The 27,121-nt window shown below is 43.7% G+C and overlaps 1 protein-coding gene across 2 annotated transcripts in view; it reads right to left on the bottom strand.

Annotated features, from left to right (window-relative positions):
- Positions 1–26,244, bottom strand: part of isoc1 (isochorismatase domain containing 1) — a 45,693-nt gene extending 19,449 nt beyond the window's left edge. Inside the window, exons 1-2 of one of the 2 annotated variants that reach the window (XM_085984436.1) lie at positions 25,663–26,244; positions 4,931–5,050 (exon numbers count right to left, since the gene is read on the bottom strand). In XM_085984436.1, the coding sequence (XP_085840562.1) occupies positions 4,931–5,050; positions 25,663–25,911 (369 nt within the window). In that variant the 5' untranslated portion in view covers positions 25,912–26,244. The remainder of the gene's footprint in view (positions 1–4,930; positions 5,051–25,662) is intronic. The other variant, XM_085984440.1, reaches the window with a different exon arrangement.
- Positions 26,245–27,121: the final 877 nt, after the last annotated feature.

The following is a 27,121-nucleotide window of genomic DNA, read 5'->3' as shown; positions in this document are numbered from 1 at the left end:
GGGACCGGGTACTGAATTTGGATGATCAGCCATGATCGCATTGAATGGCGGAGCAGGCTCGAGGGGCCGAATGGCCTACTCCTGCTCCTATCTTCCATGTTCCTATATATCAAAAACCCTTTTGAAAATTACTACTGATCCTGATACCACCACCCTCAGGCAATGCATTCCAGATCATCATAACTTGCTGCATAAAAAGGTTTCTCCTCATCACCCCTCTAGTTTGTTTGCCAATTACCTTAAATCTTTGTCTTCTGGCTACCGACTCTCCTGCCAGTGGAAAAAATTTCTCCTAATTTCCTCTATCGAATCCCTTCATAATTTTGAACAACTCCATTAAATCTCATCTTAACCTCCTCTGTTCGAAGGAGAATAATCCCAGTTTCTTGAGTCTCTTCACATAACTGAAATCCCTCATTCTTGGTATCATTCTAGAAAATCTCCTCTGCACCCTCTTCAAGGCCTTGACATCCTTCCTAAAGTGCGGTGCACAGAATTGGACACACTACTCCAGCTGAGGCCTAACCAGTGACTTATAAAAGATTTAGCATAACTTTCTTGCTTTTGTACTCCGTGGGCTGGATTTTCATTGAGGAGTCGGGTACGAGGCGGGACTACAACTTTCAGGGTTGCAGTCCCACCTCCATCGAGTTCTAGCCAACCCACGCGATTTAGACTTGATTGACCTTGTTGAGCCCGCCCAGCAGGCCAATTAAGGGCCACCCGGCAACAGGTGACGTCACAGATTGAAATTTCATCTGTCAAGACCTTTTGACAGATGAAATATTAGTGTTTGACAGCTGTTTGAAGCGGTCAAACACTGACAATCTGTACTCCAGGTTAATTCCTTCCTCTCAGGATGATTTAGAGATCTCCCCGGAACAGAAAGCAGAGGCTGCAGATTTTGACAGCTGGCGGCCATTCTGCTTTCTGTGCCGGTGAGATGAGGGACTCCCGAGACCTGAAGGAAGGAAGGTTGTAAAGGTAAGTAAAGGTTAGCAGAACTTCTTTAAACACTTTACACAGACCAAACACACTCATGCACCCCTCACCTGAACACCGGACATCTTGACCCCTCCAAGCCCTTCATCCCGACAGCCCGTTAATTGTCACTAATCTCCTTCCCACCTCGGGGAGGCGGGTCCCAGTGCGGGGCGGGTACCCGCCTCCTTTGAAACAGGCATGGAGGCGGGTTGGGGGCGGGACCCCCGAATTCGGGATTTTAAACCCCCACACGCCTCCAATCCTGACTCCACGGCCCAATGAAAATCCAGCCCTATGCCTCTATTTATAAAGCCCAGGATCCTGTATGCCTTATCAACTTGTCCCACCTTCAAAGATTTGTGTATATCCTGTGGGTCTTCTTTATGTCATATGTTAGACAAGGTTGATTAATTAAAGATACTCTTTTTTTTTTAAATGAAGGGTAAGGTGCACCATCGAACAGTACAGCACAGAAGGAGGCCATTTGGCCCATCGACCTTGTGCCAGCTCTTTCGAAGAGCAATCCAGTTAGTCCCACTCCCCTGCTCTTTCCCCATATCCCTGCATTTTTTTTCTCCTTCAAGTATTTATCCAATTCCCTTTGGAAGGCTACGATTGAATCTGTATCCACCACACTATCGCATTCCAAATCCTAACCACTCATTGCGCAAAAAAAGTTTTTCCTCTGGTTCTTTTGCCAATCACCTTAAATCCGTGCCCTCTCGTTATTGACCCGTTATCATATTGTTTCTACATAAATGTTTATATTCTGAAGGGGTGAGGTACATGCCCAGAAGTAAAGCATACACAGGAATGTATCTATTTTTTTTTTACAGTGGGGAAGAGGACAAAATACCAGTGGTACAAGGGAACCTAAAAAAAGTCATGGGGAGAAACTCAGTGGGGGTGAAACTGGTTAGCGCATATCCCTTGGTTATTTGGTTCTCACTGGAGATAATTTGACTACTAATTAGTCTATTGTGCTACGTGGGATGAGAATTTTTATGCTTTGAATAATTAAAATCAAATTTCAAATAAAATCCAGCAACTCAAATATGATATAATTTTATAATCTTACAAAACATACATTGTGGAAATAATGTCACAATGGAGGATACAGTGTAATGCCTTTAACATGGAAAAGACTCATATCACATCACTACCTACATGAGTAACAGGTATTCCAAATACATATCATCACCAGGAATTTCCTCGGGACTTCTCCCGCTCCACTACCGTAACTATGGCAGAAAAACCATTTATGGCGTAAACGATGTTTCTGCCAAACCTCTGCCAAGGTTATAGCGGCAAATTCCCAAGGAAATTCTCAGCGTATGAGTTTTCACCAGCTGCTGCTGCAGCAGCAGGATGTGAAGTCCTGCAACAACTGAAAGAAGCAGGTATGGTGGTTTATCCATTCTGAATGCAGCAAGATTCTTTGATGGTTCACAACATCTGGGGCCACTAGAATTTTTCTACAATACTTTTCTACAGTGTCAGCTGTGGCTCAGTGGGTAGCACACTCGCCTCGGAGTCAGAAGGTTGTGGGTTCAAGTCCCACTCCAGGGACTTGAGCACACAAAGCTAGGCTGATATAGTGCAGTGCCGAGGGAGTGCTGCACTGTCGGAGGTGCCGTCTTTCGGATGAGACGTTAAACTGTGGCCCTGTCTTCTCTCTCAGGTGGATGTAAAGGAACCCAAGGCAATATTTCGAAGAAGAGCAGGGGAGTTATCCCCGGTGTCCTGGCCAATACTTATCCCTCAATCCACATAACAAAAACAGATTATCTGGTCATTATCACATTGCCATTTGTGGGAGCTTGCTGTGCACAAATTGGCTGCTGCGTTTCCTATACTTCAACTGTGATTACACTTTTAAATTCTTCATTGGCCACGTTTCCCACATTACAACAGTGACTCCACTTCAAAAGTGCTTCATTGGCTGTAAAGCGCTGAGACGTCCGGTGGTCGTAAAAGGCGCTATAAAAATGCAAGACTTTCTTTCTTTACAAGAACAGAGAGATAAGGATGCCAAGTGGAACAAACTTATCTCTTTGGGGATCGACGATAGAGAACCATGAAGCCGGTATTCAGTGATTTCATTGTGCTACTGGGTCTGCGGTCATGCCGATCTTTGACCATGGTAAGGCAGTACTCAGCAGCAGGGGCAGGAATGTCATCACTGTCTCTCAAGATGGTAACGCATCCAGGCCCTTGTGCCAGCTCTCCCTTGACATATATCAGAAAATGTGCAGGGCCAGGCCGGGCCATGCCATGCCTGCAGTTGTAGAAGGTCCTGCAGCTGCTACAAGTCAAGACGCAGCAGCTGGCTGGGGCTGGGGTAGGGTGGGGGCGAGGAGGAAAGCGCCACCTCAAACTCATGGGGCACTTATGGACACACAGCAGCAACCACCACAAATACCACTGCCATTGATGTAGCACCTAGACAAAGCACAGGATCAGGTTTAAAAGGGCAAATATCACCTACTGATACCAAGGAGAAGAAATGCAGAAGCAAATAGTAGACACTCACGCAAATCACATGTAGAGTTATTAAAAAGTTTATTAAACTGAAGTTGTATGTTTGAGCAGGTGCCAAGAATGAGAGATGTGGGAGTTGAGTGGGAGATTTGTCACGTTATAGGTAAAGATATATTTATGGAAGGCATGGGAAAGATGTCGACAGAACTATGGATGCAGTGGGCAGATTTCCAAGTTAGAAGGTCTTCTTTATTATATCAAAATTAAAGGGGGATTACTATGTGAAGCTCATTGTGCATATCGGTAAAGAAATGGCAGTGCCACAATAATTAACACAAAAGCCCCTGAACACCCAAGCAGTGATAGGGAAGGCGGTACAGAAATAGCCTGCAAATACTCTATACCTATATTCATATAGGGCTGTTAAAATCCACTCTCCAACATCCCTGGATGCCCATGTTGTATGAGCGGGTAGATGACTATGCTGGCGTAAATACCGAAAATTGCATAAATGACACAATGACATGGGGCATCATTCCCATATACTGTATGTACACACCAGAAAACTCCCGAGACACTCTGAAATTTCATGAAAAATTATGCTAAATCGGCAGAGGTCCAGCATTAACAGATCTCCATCCCTTTTTCCTGGTGGTTAAACCCAACTGACTAGAAAAATCTAGGTTAGTGCACCAGCCATAAACTATAATTCCTGAACTAATATCCAGCTTAACGCAACAAGTAGCCTTTTCCATTCCTGCTGCCACTGAAGACTGGGAGACAAAGGTGCCTGCTAATATAATATAAATGAATATTCTCCAAGGAAATTACATCACAAGATTATATTTCTGATATATTCATACAAAAGAAATAAATATATGGCTAAAAGCGGTCCAACAAATGAGTGTTTGTTGGGATTCCACAATAACAGTACAGCACTTGAAAATTCTCCGCACAGTGAAGGTTAAAAAAAATGATTGCAGAAGCTGTCATTCTAGTGAAACATCAGAAATATTCATTTCACACAATGCTAGAAAGATCCAGAAAGACAACATTCATTACACATCCGAGTAACAGAAAGAACCTGCCTTTATCTAGCACCTTTCACAACCTCAGGATATCCCAAAGCACTACACAGCTAACAAAGTACATTTTGAATTGTAGTCACGGTTGTAATTTAGGCAACAGGCCAGCCAATTTGTGCACAAGTTCTCACAAACAATGAGATAAGTGATCAGATAACCTAGGCTGAAAACCTGCTCAGAAAGACGCCATTTTAAGAAAATAAAAAATGCATATCATTTAAACCAAATGGAACAACTTTTAAATTTTAAAAGGAAAGGATATCATTGCATTGTGAATAAAATTTTGAACAAAGGGTAACTCAATTGTTCTCATTATGTTGCAATTCAGCAGTGCTGGATCAAATTTCAGAATGAACAATAAAAAACTTGCAAAAACTCACCAGCCTTTGCCCTACACTTATGATATCTCCAAAATACTTGATTGCAGGCCTGAACCTTTCCTGCATATCACAACAGAAAAACATAGTGCTGGAAGCTACAAGGTTTCCAAGTGAAGTCATCTGGTAAAACAAATAATAAAAGTATCATGTCACAATTGGCCATTCCATTTCTTTCTGTGTTCAAGATAACATTATAGACATGCCAACAGGGCAGGTAATGAAAATGCCAGTTACAATAATCATAATCAGCCAGCAATGTAAAGAATTTCTCACACTGTCAGTTCAGAACATTGATTACCTCAGGAGAATGTGGTACATTGAGTAAATGGAATTCTTTGGATAGCTCATGCCCAATATATTTAAAGGGTTAACTGCTAATAATCAAAAGCATCTTACTTACAATTCACAGCACCAGTAGACAATACTTTCCTGGATCACATTTACAACTTCCGTCTTCATTAATATTCAAATTTTTTTCAACTGTGAATACTGCTATGATCCCACTAAGTTCAGTCCTAAGATGCAGTACTGTACTCAATTGGAAATCATTTGCAAATCCACTAAATACAGTGTTGTTTTAACATTATTTTCAAGCTAGGATATTGAGTGATAGATTCTTTCATCTCCTGGGACGTGGAGTCGTGTTCAGATCAGATTGATTGTATGAAAGTCTCCTCTCTCTACTGGCTGCAAAGGAACTTTGCGAAATTAGTTTGGGCAGCCTTATTTTAATGTCATATTGGAAATGCAGTTGGGGTTGTTCTTCTGAGGTTCCAGGTACTGTACATTGTTGGGTCAAATTAGGGGAGCTTTATCTGCTGTTGCTCTGTAGCCATTTGTTGTTCATGCTGAGGGCCTCAAATGGGAAAGTGTTTCATTCCCCAGCACTCGCATCCCTCACTTTGAGGAGTAGCAAAAAAATACTTTCAAGGCCCTTTATTAGTTAAATGAATATGCAATTTGACAGTAATAGCAATGCCAAGTACCAAAAACACTCAATTGTACCATCAATACATTTTTTAAATGAACTTTCCTTGATACAATATCAGATTTGAAATAAATGTTTCTTTCTTATTTTCAATAAAAGTTAACGAGCTTGCTTTATGAGATTCAGTTCTATGCTGAAGGGGGATATCTGGAATGGTCTGCAACATTTTCTCTCATCTAGCTCTTACATTATTAAAAGTTAAGTAACATAAGTGATAATCACTATGCTGGAGAAGGGCTTCCTCTCTCTGCTCTTCATATGAGACTCATGAATACTTTCTTTTTACATAGAAACATAGAAGATAGGAGCAGGAGTAGGCCATTCAGCCCCTTGAGTCTGCTCCGCCATTCAACGAGATCATGGCTGATCATCCAAATTCAGTACCCTGTTCCTGCCTTCTCCCCATATCCCTTGATCCCTTTAGCCTTAATAAATAAATCCAACTCCTTCTTGAATATATTTAATGAATTGGCCTCTACTGCCTTCTTTGGCAGAGAATTCCACAGGTTCACCACTCTCTGGGTGAAGAAATTCCTCATCTGTCCTAAATGGCTTATTCCTTATCCTTAGACAGTGACCCCTGGTTCTGGCCTCCCCGACCATCGGGAACATCCTTCCAGCATCTAGTCTGTCTAGTCCTGTTAGAATTTTATAAGTTTCGGTGAGATCCCCTCTCATTCTTCTAAACTCCAGCGAGTACAAGCCCAATCAACCCAATCTCTCCTCTTACGTCATTCCTGCCATCCCAGGTATCAGTCTGGTGAATCTTCGCTGCACTCCTTCCATGGCAAGAACATCCTTCCTCAGATAAGGCGACCAAAACTGCACACAATACTCAAGGTGTGGTCTCACCAAGGCCCTGTACAACTGCAGCAAGACATCCTTGTTCCTGTACTCAAACCCTCTCGCTACGAAGGCCAACATACCATTTGCCTTCTTAACCGCCTGCTGCACCTGCATGCTTACTTTCAGCGACTGGTGCACAAGGACGCCCAGGTCTCGTTGCACTTCCCCCTTCTCTCAATCTATTGCCATTCAGATAATAATCTGCCTTCCTGTTTTTGACAACAAAGTGGATAACCTCACATTTATCCACGTTATATTGCATCTGCCATGCTTCTGCCCAATCACCCAACCTGTCCAAATCATACTGGAGTTCCTTGGCATCCTCCTCACAGCACACACGCCCACCCAGCTTTGTGTCATCTGCAAACTTGGAGATATTACATCTAGTTCCCTCGTCCAGATCATTTATATTGTGAATAGCTGGGGTCCAAGGACCGATCCCTGCGGTACCCCACTAGTCACTGCCTGCCACTCGGAAAAAGAGCCGTTTATTCCAACTCTTTGCTTTCTGTCTGCCAACCAGTTCTCTATCCAAGTCAATACCTTGCCCCCAATCCCATGTGCCTTAATTTTACACGCTAATCTCTTATGCGGGACCTTATCGAAAGCCTTTTGAAAATCCAAATACACCACATCCACTGGTTCTCCCTTATCTATTTTACCAGTTACATCCTCCAAAAATTCCAGTAGATTAGTCAATCACGATTTACCTTTTGTAAAGCCATGTTGACTTTGTCCGATCCGGTCACTTTTTTCCAAGTGCTCTGCTATTACATCCTTTATAATGGACTCTAGCATTTTCCCTACTACCGATGTCAGGCTTACCGGTCTGTAATTCCCCGTTTTCTCTCTACCACCCTTTTTGAACAGTGGGGTAACATTAGCTACCCGCCAATCCATGGGTACTGTTCCAGAGTCTATCGAATTTTGGAAGGTGGCCAGCAATGCATCTACTATTTCTAGGGCCACTTCCATAAGTACCCTAGGATGTAGATTATCAAGCCCTGGGGATTTATCGGCCCTCAAACCCATCAATTTCCCTAACACCATTTCCCTACAAATACTGATTTCTATCAGTTCCTCCCTTTCATTAGACCCTATGTTCCCCGACATCTTTGGGAGATTATTTGTGTCCTCCTTTGTGAAGACAGAACCAAAGTATGTATTTAATTGGTCTGCCATTTCTTTGTTCCCCATTATAAATTCCCCTGATTCTGACTGCAAGGGACCTACGCTTGACTTCACCAATCTTTTTCTCTTCACATATCTATAAAAGCTTTTACAGTCAGTTTTTATGTTCCCTGCAAGCTTACTCTCATACCCTATTTCCCCCCTCTTAATTAATCCCTTTGTCCTCCTTTGTTGGATCCTAAACTGCTCCCAATCCTCAGGTTTACTGCTTTTTCTGGCCAATTTATATGTCCTCTCCTTGGATCTCATGCTATCCCTAATTTCCCTTGTTAGCCACGGTTGGGTCACCTTTTTTGTTTTATTTTTATGCCAAACTGGGATGAACAAATTCTGTAGTTCATCCATGCGATCTTTGAATGTTTGCCATTGCCCATCCATCGTCAACCCTTGGAGTGACATTCCCCAATCAATCCTACCCAACTCGCACCTCATACCATCGTAGTCTCCTTTATTTAATTTCAGGACCCTAGTCTCTGAGTCAACTATTTCACTCTCCATCTTAATGAAGAATTCTATCATATTATGATTGCTCCGACCCAAGGGGCCTCGCACAAGATTGCTAATTACTCCTTTCTCATTACATAATACCCAGTCTAAGATGGCCTGATCTCTCGTTGGTTCCTCGACATATTGGTCCAGGAAACCATCCCGTATACACTCCAGGAATTCCTCCTCCACAGTATTGTTACTAATTTGGTTAGCCCAATCTATATGTAGATTAAAGTCACCCATGATAACTGCTGTGCCCTTATTGCACGCTTCTCTAATTTCACGTTTAATGCCATCCCCGACCTCCGCATTACTGTTTGTAGGTCTATATACCACTCCCACTAACATTTTCTGCCCCTTGGTATTTCTCAGTTCTACCCATACAGATTCCACATCAGAGCTAATATCCTTCCTTTCAATTGTGTTAATCCCCTCTTTAACCAGCAATGCTACCCCACCTCCTTTTCCTTTCTGCCTATCTTTCCTGAATATTGAATACTTGCTATTCTGATATTGTAAAATATCAGATTAATTTTACATGAATACAATTCAGGAAAAATATATATAAAAAATATTGATCTTACTTTTGGACCACTGGGCTTGAAAGCACTATGGCAAATAATTACATACATCTACTGCCAAGCAGCCAAATATTATCATCCATTGCTTCTTAACTTACCACTGGGCATAAAGTAAGCCATCCAGTGGGAAATTAGTTCAAATTATTCATGTTTATTATTCTACAAACAGAAGTGTGGCAGTTCACAATGTGCGCACGTGGCCTATAATGCTCTGGGGGGAAATGGTGACTAAAGGAAAGGCACATACTAGAAGACTGAATTGTTTGCATTGGTGAAGCAACATATAAATTCAAAGATTTGTATACTGTAAGCAAAAAGAATCTGTGGCTGCAAAAGCTGGCTATAAGAAAACCTGGACAACTATAGCTGGAAAAAAAAATCAAGTTATTAAGAATATAGAAGACACAATAACTATTTAAGTATGTGGTTTGATGCAACATAAAACATATTAAACTGTTAGCAATGTAGAAAGATAATGACATGTTTCTTCCCCCAACAAAGGAAAAAAATCTCATACACAAGAAAAATGACTGCCAAAGTATTTAATCTTCTGGGTGAGAAAACCGGCAGCGCCTCGTAATCTGGTGACCATTATGTACCATCTTTTTAAGTTTATTAACAAATAACAACTATCACAGGAATCTTTCAGAAGTCTTTTGTAATAGCTTACCAATATTGCTTAGTTATAAACAAAAACCTCATTATATACTGCCTGTATCCATAAACGCTTGATGTGCTTGAAGTAAATTAATTAACGTCAACCCAAGCACCCCACTCACCCGCCCCTTCAACCACTGTCTGCTCCACCTGTGACAGAGACTGTAGGTCCCACATTGGACTCATCAGTCACCTGAGAACTCATTTAGTGTGGAAGCAAGTCATCCTCGGTTCCGAGGGACTGCCCAAGAAGAAGAAGAAAAAATTAATTATGTATAGGATATCTTTCTTCTGGGACCATTTTATTGTAAATGCTGCAGTCTTTGCAGAGTCCAAAGTTAATTAATACACTCATTCTTTCAAGTCTTCACAGATGACTATTCCACATCTTGTTCTCTGGAGTCATACCAGGTGATGATTATAATAATGAAATTGAAACCTAGCAAGAGGGGGAGCTCATCATGACAATCAAGCATGTATGCAGATCTCACATTGCATTGTTGAACCACAGAAGTGGCAGGATTTTCCATGGGAGCCATGACCAAATTGTGCCATGCAAGTTGAAGACTCCACCAAAAAAAGACACGAGAACATCAAGCACAGTGGACCTGCTGGTCATTCACTGCACCATCACCAGAGCACAAGAGGAGGACACTGGGGAGATACAAGTCATTTAAAATGTTAATGACACTGTGCAGAGATATCAACCAGAACAGTGGCATAACAATATTTTGTATATCATACAATTTGCTTGGGCACAATTGGAGGAGCATGCTGGCTCCATTATTAATCTTCTGATCACGTTGGTCAGAAACCAACAACACACTTGCTGCTTCAAAATGTTGTTGCACTGTTCCTTTGATCTATCTGAAAGTCAGTCTGCAAGGGTTTTGAAGCCAGTAACCGGCTCATCATTAGATAATGTTGGACATCTGTGGATGATCCTTTGAGTGATGAGTCCTCCTAAAGCTCTGGAGCTAATCAATTGCAAATTCTGTAAATAGAAAATAGAGTTTTAGAACAAAAACAGTTAAAATGCTAATTAAACATAATTCTTTCCTTTCTTTGTTGTGTGTATATGTATATGTTGATTTTTATATATTTTACAAAATAAGGTACAGGAAACTTTCGTTTATCTGGAGGTTAAATGTCCGGAAAGCTCTATCCACCGGCAAAATTCAGGAATCGGTTCAGATGTTTTTTTTCTTTTTGTTGCTTTTTTTCTGCAGTCGTGGCTCAGCAAGGTCTAGCTGAAGCTGTTGCTTAGCTACAGAGACGCTTGCAAGCTACGCCGACTGTTTTGAAGCTGTTGCTAAGCAACAGGGTTTGTTGCTTCACACGGAGCTCAGAAGCTCCGTATGTTTCAACATTAGCGCTGGTTTCTACGGCAGTTTTGACGGGACGGCACCAGCTCGGTCTCGTCAGTGCCGGATACCAGAAAGTTTCCTGTAATGAACAATAAGTTTTGAAATGCAAAAAAGATTTACCCATGAAATTTTATACAGCTGCATGAATAAAGAATATTTTTTTTTTAAATCACTTCTTTGTCGGGTGCCTTTCAGGTTTATTCCCCCCCTTCTCCGTTCATGCTTCACATACCGGTTGAAAGCCTGCAGCAGGTTTCCTCTTCACCCTCTCTGGCGCAGCCATTACACTTTCCAGAATTTTCTGCCATGTGATGCAATTTTATCCTCAGTCCAGTCATCATGTAACATATTGACATGAAAGGAAGCTTGATATGTCCCAATTGAAACATCTAATTTTCATGAACATCTAATCTACCGACCATAGAGCACATATACCAGAAACGCTGTTTACAGAGGTCACGGTCCATCATCAAAGACCCTACCCACCCCAGCCACAGTCTGTTTGCCCTCCTGCCATCTGGGAGACGCTACAGATGCATTCGCACCCGTACGACGAGATTTAGGAACAGCTTCTTTCCCAGGGCTGTCATCCTACTGAACTCCACAAATAAACTCTAAAGCCTGCACATCTGCCAATGCACTTTATTATGGTTATGTTTATGTTAATGTATTACAAGCCAAATGCATGTTGAATGTTTAAATGTCTTAATCTAAATGTACACTCTCGGGAGCCGCAAGCCTACATTTCGTTGTACTGCACTTGTGCACTAACAATGACAATAAAAGTTGATTTGATTTGATTTGATTGATTAATATTTATTTTCTCCACAAAAATGCTGCAAATGCAAAATTCTCCCAAGTATCCATCCAGATCACTGACGTCAACAATGTAATGCAAATGATTTATTGCACATTTTTAAATGAAACTACCGTGGAAAATAAATTAAAATAGCTTCATAATATATCAGTAAGATTTAAATAGATTTTATATTTCATATATATTGTCAAATAATAAAAATTATATTGCTTTAAGTCTGCTGTGGTAATAAATTCTAATCTAACTGCACTGTATAAACTATTTCAATCTTCCCCATAATAATCAGCTAAATGATTGAAGTTTTCAATTGACTAACAGTAAACATTTACCATTGTGATAAACCCATTTTGAATTATACAACATGCTAGCAACACAATGAAAGTACTTTTACCATCTGCAGTGCATCCTACCAATAGTACAAAATTACCAATAGTCCCATATAACCAATAAACTAACTCAATATTGTTTCTTTCCCTGATTTTCTTTTGTGAGCTGAATTTTGAGTGGAGCACTTAATTACTGATCAAGATGTATTATGTGGTTGTCACCTTGATACATATACGAACACATAGACTATGGACTGAATTTAAATTGGGAGGCGGATCGGGCTTGAAACCGGGAATGGGTTTCCCGCAAGTCCTGCCGAATTTAACCGCAGGGCCTGACTTGCATTTGAACCCTCTGTTTCCCAGCCGCAGCCTGCCGGATTGAGAGGCTGGCTAGCTGCAGGTGGGAAGTACCTGCGGCATTGGGCTAGAGAGGGGAGGAAGGGAAGGATTAAATGGAGGCCGGGGGGTGGGTGGCCGGAGGAGCACGGGAAGGGCCGGAGGAGCACGGGAAGAGCCGGAGATGTGGGGGTGGGGTGCCATCAGCAACGATCAAGTGTGAGAGCAGTTGATCGAAGGGCCGAAGGAGCTTTGGGGGGGGGGGGGGGGGGGGTGAACATTGGAGGGCTGGGAGCAGCACGGGGGGGGGGGGGGGGGAAAGAGAGCAAGGAGCAGCATGGGGGCAGGGATCAGGGGCGTGTGGGGTGGGATTGGAAGCCTCGTGGGGGGGTCTCTGATCACCGCAGGTGGGTTAGGCAGGAACGCTGGATCCAGGAGTTAAGTGTAAAAGGTACTTACCTCCTGGATCCGGCAGTCCTTGCCTTAAAACTGAGGCATGGCAGCCTCATTATATTTAAATAGTTGTCGACCCGCCTCCTGTGACAAGGTTGGCTGCCCACCCCCAGCCGCCTCCTTTACAATGGGAAGTGGGTGGGTTGGAGGCGGGTTCTGGTCAGGATTCAGACTTTTAAAACTTTAATTTCCCACCCGACCCAAAGCCAGCCTTTTTTTGGGTTAAAATTCCCCCTCATGGGCTGGATTTTTCCAACCTCGGCAGGTCCAGGGCAGGCGACATCCGTGGTGTGTGGGGATCCCGCATCGGTCTCGATCCCGGCCTCCAATAAGATTTTACGTAAATAGGGCTTCTTAAGCCTGCCCTGCGAGGTTTCCAACCGATAAAGAAGGTGGTCTGATGACACGTCATCAGCCGTTTTTCTTAAAGGGACCACGTCCAAATTGATTTTTACAGTTCTGTTGTCAGTGTTCTGCAGCACTGAGGTGCTACAAACACTGACAAGCACTGCACAAAGGTGCACGGCTGCACCCAGACTTGCCCATGACTCCCTCCATATGCTTATTGCACAGGGAGAACACAAGCAGGGATGTCATCAGGGAGGACCAGGCTGCAGTGGAGCAAACCTTTCAATTTCAGTAGATCACGGAATGTTACTGCAAAGCCACACTCAACCTCATCCTGCTGTGCCACTCATCACATCCCCATCACGCTGCCTTCCCTACCCTACTCCTACACATGCTTACTCACACCAACTTACCTTGTATCCCCCTCTATCTACATTATCACTTCTCCATCTCACACTCCCCCTTATCCTAGTCCAATCATACCAACTAACAACACACAAAGGGTAGGCACTTGGGTGTTTTAGCCAATGTTCGTGTAAACTTTCTGTTAATGTGTTGAAATCACTTTGCCTTCTTGGACAGATGTGTGTGCACCTTTGAAAGTGTCTTGGTGAGTTCCAGTGAATGGTGAAAGAGAACATGCCCGTCCCCACCCCGCAATGGTGATGAGTGAGAAAGGAATGCCTTCGACATTTTGGGATGCTCTATGGTGCTGGAGTGGGGTGGTGCCAACTTGGTGCATCATGTGGCAGCCAGTGTTAAGTCAGAGAGTCATACGGCACAGAAGGAGGCCATTCGGCCCATCGAGTCCGTGCCGGCTCTCTAGAACAATCCAGTCAGTCCCACTCCCCCGCTCTATCCCCATAGCCCTGCAAGTTTATTTCCCTCAAGTGCCTACCCAGTGAAAACATTGGCCCAGAAATTCGGGTCTCCACGGGCGAGTACGCACGGGGTACTCACCCGTAGGCCCAATGGAAGTGCCAGTTTCCTGTATGCACTGCGCATGCGCGGGAAACCGGCACTTCCGTTCCCCTGAAAGGGGTTCAGAATTCGAACGCGTGCGCAGGAGAGGCTGCGCGTGCGCATCGAACTTAGGTTTTTTTTTTTTTTAAATACAGGTTTTCCCGGGAAGGTAAGTCTGCAGAAGTTACACATTTAAAAAGCAGGCGTAAGGCCTGTTTTTTACAAGATAAGTGGTGAATTAATTAAAATTAAAACATTTTTTCCACAGGTTTATTATTTTTAAATACTTTAAAGCAAGGTAAGTTTATTTTTAGCCCCGTTAGAAAATAAAATTATTTTTTTCAAAAATTTAAATTGTTTAAAATAGTTATTTCATGTAATTTATAGTTTATTTTAAAAATGTGACTTTTAAAAAAATTTATTTGAAGATTTAGTGATGTTTTGGGGCCGTAGTATTTATAAGTTTTGACAGCTCTTCCTGTCAATTTTATGAATGAAGCATTCCCTGCTCCGATTGGCTTCCCATGGCCCACGTGATCCCAGGGGACACATCGAACTAACTGCGCCCCTGGGATACGCAAGCACTGCGCGCCGGCAGCTGGAGCAGGCCCTGGATCGGAATTCCACGGGGGCCCACAGCTCAACGGCCGGCGCACAAGGTAAGTGCAGGTCAGGGGCTTACACCCGCGGGAAGCCCCCGACCCGAATTTCTGGGCCATTTGAGTGTCTCCACTTCCACCACTTCCGTCAGCAGCGAACTCCAGGTCCTCACCACTCGCTGCGTAAAAAAGTTTTCCCTCACCTCCCCCCTGTATCTCTTGCCCAAAATCTTAAATCAGTGTCCCCAAGTCCTTGTTCCATCAACTAGTGGGAACAGCCTTTCCCTGTCTAGCCTATCCAAACCCATCATAATCTTGTACACCTCTCATCAAATCACCCCTCAACCTCCTTTGCTCTAATGAAAATAAATCCAGCTTCTCCAACCTGTCCTTGTAGCTAAGATCCCTCATCCCCAGAACCATTCTGGTAAATCTCTCCTCTGCACCCTCTCAAGGGCCTTCACATCCTTCCTAAAGTGTGGTGACCAGAACTGGACGCAATACTCCAGTTGTGGCCTAACCAGGTCTTTATAAAAGGTTCAGCATAACATCTCTAATTTTGTACTCAATGGGCAGGATTTTCATTGGGCCCTGGAGGCGGGATTGGAGGCATGTGGGGGGTTAAAATCTCGAAATCGGGGGGCACGAACCCATCCCACCCGCAACCCGTCTCCATGCTAGTTTCAAAGGAGGCGGATACCCGACCTGTGCTGGGACCTGCCTCCCCAAGGCGGAAAGGGGATTAGTGCCAATTAACTGCCTGATAACAGGTATTAAAAAGACAGTTTTTAGCCTAATCCCTATTTTTATTCCTGAAGTGTGGGATTCCCAACGGCTCCAAACAACGCCAAGTTAGGAAGGCGGACCGTCGGGCTGAAGGACTTGGAGGGTTCGAGATGTCCGGTGTTCAGGTGAGTGATGGGTGCATGAGTGAAGAGGCAAGTGTGTTTGGTGTGTGTAAAGTGTTTAAAGAAGTTTTACTTACCTTTTCTTACCTTTACAGCCTTCTTTCCTTCAGGTCTCAGGAGTCCCTCATCTCACCGGCACAGTAAGCAGAATGGTCGCGAGCTGTCAAAAGTTGCAGCATTCAGCTTTCTGTTCTGGAGAGATCTCTAAATCAGCCTGAGAGGAAGGAATTAGCTTGGAGTAGACTGTCAGTGTTTGACAGCTTCAAAGAGCTGTCAAATGCTGATATTTCATCTGTCAAAAGCTCTTGACAGATGAAATGTCAATCTGTGACGTCACCTGTTGCCGGGTGGCCCTTAATTGGCCTGCTGAGCCCACTGGGCAGGCTCAACAAGGTCAATCAAGTGAAAATCGTGTGGGTTGGCCACAACTTGATGGAGGCAGGACTACAACCCTGAAAGTTGTAGTCCCACCTCCTACACGCCTCCAGAATCAAACTCCAGCCCAATGCCTCTCTTTATGAAGCCCAAGATCCCATATGCTTTGTTAACCAATCTCTCAATACGTCCTGCCACCTTCAGGGACTTATGCACATTAACTCCCAGGTCCCTCTGTCCCTGCACACTCTTTAAAACTGTGCCGTTAAGTGTATATTGCCTCTCCCTGTTCCTTCTGCCAAAATGAATCACCTCACACTTCTCTGTATTAAATTCCATCTGCCGCTTGTCTGCCCATTCTGCTAGCCTGTCCTGTTGCAGTCGATTGGTATCATCCTCACTGTTTGCCACACCCCCAAGTTTGGTGTCATCGGCATATTTAGAAATTCTACTCTATTCCAATATCCAGGTCATTTATATACATCAAAAAAGCAGTGGCCCCAGCACTGACCCTTGGGGAACACCAGTGTCTACCATCCTCCAGTTTGAGGAAACAGCCATTTACCACAACTCGCTGTTTTCTGTCCTTAAGCCAATTCCATATCCAATCTGCCACTGACCCACCTATTCCATGAGCCTGAATTTTGTTAACCAGCCTTCTATGTAATAAATGTTAAATGTCTTCTGAAAATCCATGTAGACAACATCCATTGCATTCCCTTCATCAACCCTCTCTGTTACTTCATCAAAAAATTCAATTAGATTAGTCAAACACGATCTGCCTTTTACAAATCCGTGTTGGCTCTCCTTAATTAGCTTAAACCTCTCCAAGTGCCCATTCATTTTTTCCTCGATTATGGTTTCTAAAACTTTACCCACCACTGATGTTAAACTGACGGACCTGTAGTTACTAGGATTGTCCTCACACCCTTTCTTGAACAATGGTGTCACATTTGCCACTTTCCAATCCTCAGGCACCTCCCACGCATCTAGGGAAGATTGGAAAATTATGGCAAGCCCTTCCGCTATCTGCTCCCCCAATTCCCTTAGCAACCTGGGATGCAAGCCGTCTGGACCAGGTGATTTTTCCACTCTAAGCATACCCAGCCTTTCTAGTACATCCTGTCTATCAATTTTCACCTCTTCCATTGCTTCTACCTTTTCCACTTCTACCGATATTTTGTCAGCATACACCTCTTTAGTAAACACCAATACAAAGTACTCATTGAGTATTCTAGCCTTGCCCTGCGCCTCTAAGCATATATCACCTTCTTTGTCCCTAATAGGCCCCACCCCGCCTTTTACTACCCGCTTACTGTTTACACGCCGGTAGAACATTTTTGGGTTCCCATTTATGTTAACCGTCATTCTACTCTCATATTCTCTCTTTGCCAATCTTCTTTTCATCTTCACTTCCCCTCTCAACTTATTGTATTTGGTCTGGTTCTCCCTTGAAGAATTCACCTGACATTCATCATACACCCTCTTTTTTTGTTTCATCATCTTCTCTATCTCCCTCGTCATCCAAGGAACCCTTGCTTTGGTTCCCTTACCCTTCCCTCTTGTTGGAATGTACCTAGCCTGTACTTGGAACATCTCCTCCTTAAAGATCACCCATTGTTCCGTTACAGTTTTTACTGACAGTCTTTGGTTCCATTTAACCCTGGCTAGATCTTTTCGAATCCCATTGAAGTTAGCCCTATTCCAGTTTAGAAGTTCCACTCTAGATTGTTCCTTGCACCTCTCCATTGCTAATCTAAATCTTATGATACGATGATCACTCATACCCAAGTGTTCTCCCACAGACACTTGGTCGACCTGGCCCACCTCATTCCCCAGCACCAGATCCAACAATGCCTCCTTCCTAGTTGGGCCAAGAACATATTGGTCAAGGAAATTCTCCTGAACACATTTCAGAAATTCCTCCCGCTCCTTTCCCTTTACCCTAACATTATCCCAATCGATATTTGGGAATTAAAGTCCCCCAATATCACCACTCTATAGCTCTTGAATATCTCTGCGATTTCCCTGCAGATGTGCTCCTCTACCTCCCTCTCACTATTTGGAGGCCTATAGAATACCCCCAATAGCGTGATCATACCCTTTTTGCTCCTCAACTCTAACCAAATGGATTCTGTCCTTGTGCCCTCAAGAACATCCGCCCTTTCCAACACTACATCTTCCTTAATCAGCACTGCCACCCCACCTCCCTTTTTTCCTTCCCAATCTTTTCTGAACACCTTGTAGCCTTGAATATTAAGTGCCCAGTCTTCACCGTTTTTAAGCCACGTTTCCGTTATTGCCATATCATATTGCCATACGGATAATTGTGCTTGTAGCTCACCAACCTCATTCACCACACTTTGTGCGTTTATGTACATGCATTCTAAACCCATTTTTGAATTTTTTGTAGTCTTTCTTAGTCTGCTCCTATCTAATATACTACTTCCGCCTCTAGTACTATTTTCTTCCCTAGTACTATCCAAAACACTCACTCCTCTATGCACCTTATTCCTCTTTTCGACTCCTATATGCTGGTGCCCATCCCCGTCAAGTTAGTTTAAACCCTCCCCAACAGCACTAGCAAACCTCCCCGCGAGAATATTGGTCCCGGCTCTGTTGAGGTGTAACCCGTCCGACTTGTACAGTTCCCACCTTCCCCAGAAATGGTCCCAATGCCTCAGGAATCTAAAGCCCTCCCTCCTGCACCATCTCTCCAGCCACCCATTGATCTGTTCTATCCTCCTATTCCTGTACTCGCTAGCACGTGGCACTGGGAGTAATCCGGAGATTACTACCTTTGAGGTCCTGCTTTTTAATCTCTCTCCTAGCTCTCTAAACTCTGCCTGTAGGACCAAATCAGTGAAGCAAATCTGGACAAGGTGAAGCCATCAGTGGTGTCCCGGGCAGCAATGTGCACGGGGGATGATGCCCTGTGTCCTGTGCAGCACCAGTTGATTGCGGAGAAGGTTGGTGTGGATGTTGGTGCTGCTGGTGTGCCCGGTGATGCTGGTGTTGGGGCTGATCGTGTTGGGATTCTGAGGACCAAGGTGAGATTTTTTCAAGGGCACCAATGCTGATGGAATAGATGGCAGGTGAGGACGAGATGACAGAATTAATCTGTCAATGTTGAGATAGGTTGTTCCAAGGAGGTGACAGTGGATAGAGAGATTACTCCAAACACTTCAAAAGCAGGTTCCAAATCATTAATGCTCCAGCTTCCAAGATTGGGAAGTGACCAGCTGTGAAATGGTAGGTTTTATACCACTTTTGCAGCTTTCACCTAGTCACAGCAATCCACAGTCATTGAGAACCCAACATAAGAACATAAGAAATAGGAGCAGGAGTAGGCCAGTCGGCCCCTCGAGCCTGCTCCGCCATTCAATAAGATCATGGCTGATCTGATCCTAACCGCCAATCCACTATCACAGAACCATCTCCTGAATCTAACAGAATTAGACACACGAAATAGGAGCAGGATCAGGCTACACGGCCCCTGGGCCCGCTCCGCTACCCACAGGGCCATGACCGATCCGAACCTAGACTCATGTCCAAATTCCTGCCCGCTCCCCGTAACCCTTAATTCCCTTTACTTCTAGGAAACTGTCTATTTCTGTTTTAAATTTATGTAATAATGTAGCTTCTACAGCTTTTTGGGGCAGCATATTCCATGGACCTACCACCCTCTGAGTGAAGTAGTTCCTCCTCATCTCAGTTTTGAAAGAGCAGCCCCTTATTCTAAGACTATGCCCCCTAGTTCTAGTTTCACCCATCATCGGGAACATCCTCCCCGCATCCACCCGATCCAACCCCTTCACAATCTTATATGTTTCAATAAGATCGCCTCTCATTCTTCTGAACTCCAATGAGTAGAGTCCCAATCTACTCAACCTCTCCTCATATGTCCATCCCCTCATCCCCGGGATTAACCGAGTGAACCTTCTTTGTACTGACTCGAGAGCAAGTATGTCCTTTCTTAAGTATGGACACCAAAACTGTACGCAGTATTCCAGGTGCGGTCTCACCAATACCTTGTACAACTGAAGCAATACCTCCCTATTTTTATATTCTATCCCCCTAGCAATGAAAGCCAACATTCCATTGGCCTTCTTAATCACTTGCTGCACCTGCATACTAACCTTTTGAATTTCGTGCACCAGGACCCCCAGATCCCTTTGTACTTCAGTACTTTCCAGTTTCTTGCCATTAAGATAATAACTTGCTCTACGATTTTTCCTGCCAAAGTGCATAACCTCACACTTTCCAGTATTGTATTCCATCTGCCAAATCTCTGCCCACTTACTTAGCCCGTCTATGTCCCCTTGCAGGTTTTTTATGTCCTCCTCACTCACTACTTTCCCTCCCATCTTAGTATCATCTGCAAACTTTGATATCTTACACTCGGTCTCCTCCTCCAAATCGTTAATATAGATTGTAAAGAGTTGGGGACCCAGCACGGAGCCCTGCAGAACACCACTAGTTACTGATTGCCAGTCTGAGAATGAACCATTTATCCCAACTCTCTGCCTTCTGTTAGATAGCCAATCCTCTATCCATGCCAGAATATTACCCCCAATCCCGTGATTTTTTATCTTAAGCAATAATCTTTTGTGTGGCACCTTGTCAAATGCCTTTTGGAAGTCTAAATACACTACGTCCACTGGTTCCCCTTTATCCACCCTGTACGTTACTTCCTCAAAGAACTCCAGCAAATTTGTCAAACATGACTTCCCCTTCATAAAACCATGCTGACTTTGTCCTATTAAATTATGATTATCCAAATGTCCTGTTACTGTCTCCTTAATAATGGACTCCAAAATTTTACCTACCACAGATGTTAGGCTAACCGGTCTATAGTTTCCAGCCTTCGGTCTACTGCCCTTTTTAAATAAGGGTGTTACATTTGCAGTTTTCCAGTCTGCCGGGACCTTTGCCGAGTCCAGGGAGTTTTGGAAAATTATTACCAATGCATCCACAATCCCTACCGCCACTTCCCTCAAGACCCTAGGATGTAAGCCATCAGGTCCAGGTGATTTATCTGCCTTGAGTCCCATTATTTTACCGAGTACCACTTCCTTAGTGATTTTGATTGTGTTTATCTCCTCCCCCCCCCTGCTTGTCCAGTGTTGGGATATTCTTAGTGTCTTCTACTGTAAAGACTGATGTAAAATATTCATTGTGTTTTTGCCATCTCCATATTTCCCACCATTAATTTCCCGGTCTCATCCGCTAAGGGACCAACATTTACTTTAGCCACCCTTTTTCTTTTTATATAACTATAAAAACTCTTACTATCTGTTTTTATTTTTTTTGCTAATTTACTTTCAGAATCTATCTTCCCTTTCTTAATCAATCTTTTTGTTATTTTTTGCTGTCTTTTAAAGTTTTCCCAATCCTCTATCCTCCCACTAGATTTGGCTACCTTATATGCCCTTGTTTTTAGTCGAATACTATCCTTAATTTCTTTACTTAGCCATGGATGGCTGTCTTTTCTTTTACACCCTTTTCTTCTCAGTGGAATATTTTTTTTTTTGGAAGCTGTAAAATAACTCCTTAAATGTACACCACTGATCATGTATCGTCTTTCCCTCTAATCTATTTTCCCAATCCACTCTACTCAATTCCGCTCTCATACCTTCATAGTCTCCTTTATTCAAGCTTAGCACGCTTGTTTGAGATCCAACCTTCTCACCCTCTAATTGAATATGGAATTCAACCATGTTATGGTCACTCATTCCAAGGGGATCCTTTACTAGGACATTTTTAATTAATCCTGTTTCGTTACACAGGACCAGATCTAAGGTTGCTTGCCCCCTGGTCGGTTCAGTTACATACTGCTCAAGAAACCCATCCCTAATACACTCAATGAACTCATCCTCAAGGCAGCCCTGCCCAATTTGATTTGTCCAAATAATATGATAGTTAAAATTCCCCATAATTATAGATGTTCCCTTATTACAAGCCTCAACTATTTCCTGATTGGTACTCCGTCCAACAGAGTTGCCACTGTTCGGAGGCCTATAGACTATGCCCACTAGTGTTTTTTTCCCCTTATTATTCCTTACCTCCACCCAAACTGTTTCATTATCCTGATCTTTTGACCCAATATCATTTCTCTGTATTACAGTGATTCCTTCCTTTATTAACATAGCCACCCCACCTCCCCTTCCTTCCTTCCTGCCTGTCCTTCCTGATCGTTAAATAACCTGGTATGTTTAATTCCCAGGCATTGTCACCCTGCAGCCATGTTTCTGTAATGGCCACAAGATCACACCCATATGTAGTTATTTGTGCCATTAACTCATCTATTTTGTTACGAATGCTACGTGCATTCAGATAGAGAACTTTCAAATATGTTTTGTGACACTTAGTTCCTGCTTTTGCCCTTTTTATTACTTTACCTTTTACTCCATACCTTCTGCCCCTTCCTGACACGCTCTGGTTTTTAATTTCCCCACTGCTACCTAAGTCTATGACCTTCTCTGTTGTCATTTTTATTATTTGCTCTCTAGGAACCTCCCCCCCACTAGTTAGTTTAAAGCCCTCTCTACAGCCCTAGTTATATGATCCGCCAGGACTCTAGTCCCAGCACTGGCCAAGTGAAGCCCGTCCCAACAGAACAGCTCCCTCCTGCCCCAGTACTGGTGCCAGTGTCCCAGGAAGCAAAACCCATTTCTCCCACACCAGTCTTTGAGCCACGCATTTAACTCTCTAATTTTATTTGTCCTAGCCAAATTCGCTCGTGGCTCAGAGATTATTACCCTCGTGGTTCTGCTTTTTAATTTGGCCCCTAGCTGCTCAAACTCCCTCAGCAGAACCTCCTTCCTTGTCCTATCTATGTCGTTGGTACCAACATGGACCACGACAACTGGATCCTCCCCCTCCCACTGCAAGTTTCTCTCCAGTCCAGAGGAGATGTCCTTAACCCTGGCACCGGGCAGGCAACACAGCCTTCGGGACTCTCGCTCTCGGCTGCAAAGAACTCTATCTATCCCCCTAACGATACTATCCCCTACCACTACAACATTTCTTTTAACTCCCCCCACTTGAATGGCCCCCTGCTCCACGGTGCTGTGGTCAGGTTGCTCATCCTCCCCGCAGTCCCTGTTCCCATCCTCACAGGGAGTAAGAGCCTCGAACCTGTTGGACAAGTGCAAGGGCTGCGGCTCCTCCAACACTACCTCCTGGATCCCCGTACCTGCCTCACTTCTAGTCACACCATGCTGACTCTGGCCACGGACTACATCTGAATTAATTAATCTAATTGGTGTGAATACCTCGTGATACACAGAGTCCAAGTAACTCTCCCCCTCCCTGATGTGTCTCAGTGTTTGAAGCTCGGACTCCAGCTCTTCAACACGGAGCCGGAGTTCCTCGAGCAGCCAACACTTACTGCAAATATGATCACTGTGAGCATCAATGGTGTTCACCAGCTCCCACATATTGCAGCAGCAACACATCACCTGATCTCCCATTCTATGTAATTAATTAAATTTATTAATATTATTCTTAAATACCCTCTGCCCCGATTCTAGATGGTGAATATCACACCTTAGAAACTATAAACCAAAGAGATTTAAGCTTAAAAAGGGAGAAATACTTACCAACCAGTCACTTACCCGCTTTCTGGTGACGTCACACTTGGATTACTTTTTACCTCTCTCCTTCCCTCCGAGTTCCCAGACTGGAGACTGGTACGCCTTACCTAGTCTCTGGGGACTTTTATAGCCCCGCTCTGCCGCTCGAGATTCCCGCCAACGCTGTGAGGCCTTACCTGGTCTCTGGGGCCTTTTATAGCCCCGCTCTGCCGCTCGAGATTCCCGCCGACGCTGTGAGGCCTTACCTGGTCTCTGGGGCCTTTTATAGCCCCGCTCTGCCGCTCAGGATTCCCGCCGACGCTGTGAGGCCTTACCTGGTCTCTGGGACTTTTATAGCCCATACTTACCTGATGTGATAGCCGCTTTCCGGGAACCTCATTGAAAACCTGGTAAAATGGTAAGTAGATGGGGAAATGGTTCTTAACTACCTTTTAATAAGCTTTTAACAATCTAAATTGGCTGACCTGCCGCTTGGTGTTGGGTCTGTTCAGGGATGACAGACCCGACACTTGGGAAACTGACAAGGAGGCGGGTTTACAGCAGGATACCGACCCGCTGTCAATCTTTGGGATTTTGACAGCGGACTTGCCTCCAAACCCGCACTCTGAGCGCCAGCAAAATTCAGCCCTATGTCTCTGTTTTGGGAGTAGACATAAGGGCTGGACCAATAAAAATATCAAAAGCATTTCTAAACACATGAATCAATAAACATCTAAAAGCTGAAACCAGAAAACTTTGGCCTCTAATTTCAATATACAAGTCATTTAAAAAAAAATATTCCATTTTAAATAAAAATATACACTATATTCATCACACTAGAGCATCTGTAACCTAGTAATAGTTGCTTCCACCTCAATCCAGATCAGCTGGAGTGGCAGATGGAACAGTGAATCTTTCGTATCTGTCACAGCACCATGGGCAGCCTGTGAAATTGGGTCGGGTTCCAGGGCAGGAAGCTAGTCGGCCCATACTACAAGTGCAGGATGGATGCTAAATAAATGTTAAATAATGCATTGTATTGTTAGTGATAGGCTACAATATTAACAGTTCCTGCAAACAAAGTTAACCAACAAAAACTTACAGTATTTAACTGTGCATCTATAAAATATACAGACAAATTCTGAATCGGTGGCATAGTAATCAAACATTTAAAAACATTATGTAAATATTAAATGGAGAATCATTCGGTTCAATGAAGCTTCATGTGCTTGCAATGAATTGTACCACCAAAATCTGGCATCATTCATTTGTTCCTTTGTGCAGAGACCAGTCAAATGAGGGCCAGCATAAGTATGGACATGGCACAGTATATTTAATTTAGTGTAATCATGTTTATTTTGATGCAGACTTTGTTTCATCAACAAAAATAAACGACTGACAACTAGCACATGTATTTGAATTTTGAAAAAAAAAGATTAAAAAGGATTGGTCTCTTTCCATACTAAATTACTATATTTACAAGATAACGAAGGCGCACTGAAATAAGCTTTATATATTTAACATACACACAAAAAAATACTCGTCCTAAATGCTTTAACTGAATCAGTTGCTCCCCACCGCGTCTCTATCAATGAACAGTGTGCGACTTTGGACACACAGCCGTGCTTTTTTGCCACATCTGAAAGGTTGAGACTGCAACATTCAATAACCGGTTGATACAAGTGGTACTTGCTACACACGCGCGCGTATATTATTTGCCTCACTGTAACATTGCAAAGACGTTTCACTAGCACACATGGTGCTGCTGCTAATCCGGCACACAGTTGAACCGACGAGACCTGAATGGAAGTACGGCTTTGCCCAGTGACGCCGCTGGGCAACACGGCGCTGCGATTTAAGAGTTTGGCGCTGCGGCGTTTTGAATGAGCTCAAACGCTTAAAGCTCACCGGCACTTGCAGAGACACCAGCCGGAGTTTGCATCTCTCGTTGACCACAAACCCTTTGGGCAGGTCGATGAACTCGCCCCACTCGGCCGAGTGCACCTGGATCACGAACTTTCGGTGCACGCCGATCAAGCCGCCGAAGAGCGCCAAGAACTTCTGGATCAGCAGCTCGTGGCCCGAGCCTGCCGGCACGGCGGAGGCTCTGCAAAACGTCGAGAAGCAGAACAGCACCGGCACCTGAGGTTCCGCCATGTTGCCGGACTGCAAAATATCCGCCCTCTCAACTTTAACCCCGACATCGGAGCATTACACACACACAAAACTCTCACTATCGGCACAGCCTTCAATCCCGCTGCAAGAGCGGGCGTCACAGGAGGAGTAGCCCGCCCCTCGCTTCTGGGTGGAGCTCCTGGTTCCGAGGCTTGTTTTTTTCCTAAATTTGAAAATGTTGTATTTTCAATCTTTGTTAATATGCTGAAAAGTTTAATATATTGGTCTCTCCTTCTTGCCTTTGTACAGGGCCAACTTGGGCTACTTTGACCACCTTGAAGAGGACACCAGGAATATCACCACATTTGCAATTCGAAGCAGACTTGACTGAGTTTTTTTTAATAAGGACATTGAGAATTAATTGGCAGACTTTATGCAAACCAGGGATACAGGTGGTCCTACTACCAACACCGACTCTTGCAGTTCAGTACACTTCAAATTAATATGTGCTTTATTTTTTCAACAAGTTTCTATTGCATTTCTTGTTTTTACTTCATGTCCCACAACATTAATCTGCCCTTTTTACAGCAATGTTAAAGTGACTCGCAGCTTGGCAGTAATGTCATTCCAGCAGGTTATTTGTGGGGATGAATGCCTATAGACACTGCAGCAATTCTTATCCTCCCATGCCGTGCTTGTAATACCTGATATTTGAGGCATTACAGCTAATTGTGCACAATTAAATGGCCGTGTCTTGAGTACCACAGGTGTAGCCCATTCCTTTTCAAGAATTCAAGGTTCAAAGTAGTGCAGTAGTCAGAATTCCAGACAACACGTAGAAACATAGAAGATAGGAGCAGGAGTAGACCATTTAGCCCCTCAAGCCTTTCAATGCGATCATGGCTGATCATCCAAATTCAGTAACACCTCTCTGATTTCTCCCCATATCCCTTGATCCCCTTAGCCTTAAGAAATATATCTAACCCTTTCTTGAATATATTTAATGAATTGGCCTCAACTGTCTTCTGTGGTAGAGAGTTCCACAGGTTCACCACTCGCTGGGTGAAGAAATTTCTCCTCATCTCAGTCCTAAATGACTTACCTGCATTTCGTGTTATCCACCCAAATCTAAATGGATGTGGGAGATTGATGCAATTTTAAATTAATTGTCCAATTGATTTCCAACGTGTGGGAATCCTTGGCAAATGGGTTTCTCCTGACTGAAAGTCGCCTCCGATGACGTCATCATTGC

This window comes from Somniosus microcephalus, chromosome 1, assembly GCF_052327205.1.
Source record: "Somniosus microcephalus isolate GS21.2 chromosome 1, FLI_Smic_1.0, whole genome shotgun sequence".
Classification (NCBI taxonomy): domain Eukaryota; kingdom Metazoa; phylum Chordata; class Chondrichthyes; order Squaliformes; family Somniosidae; genus Somniosus; species Somniosus microcephalus.
This window is presented reverse-complemented; position numbering and strand designations above follow the sequence as displayed.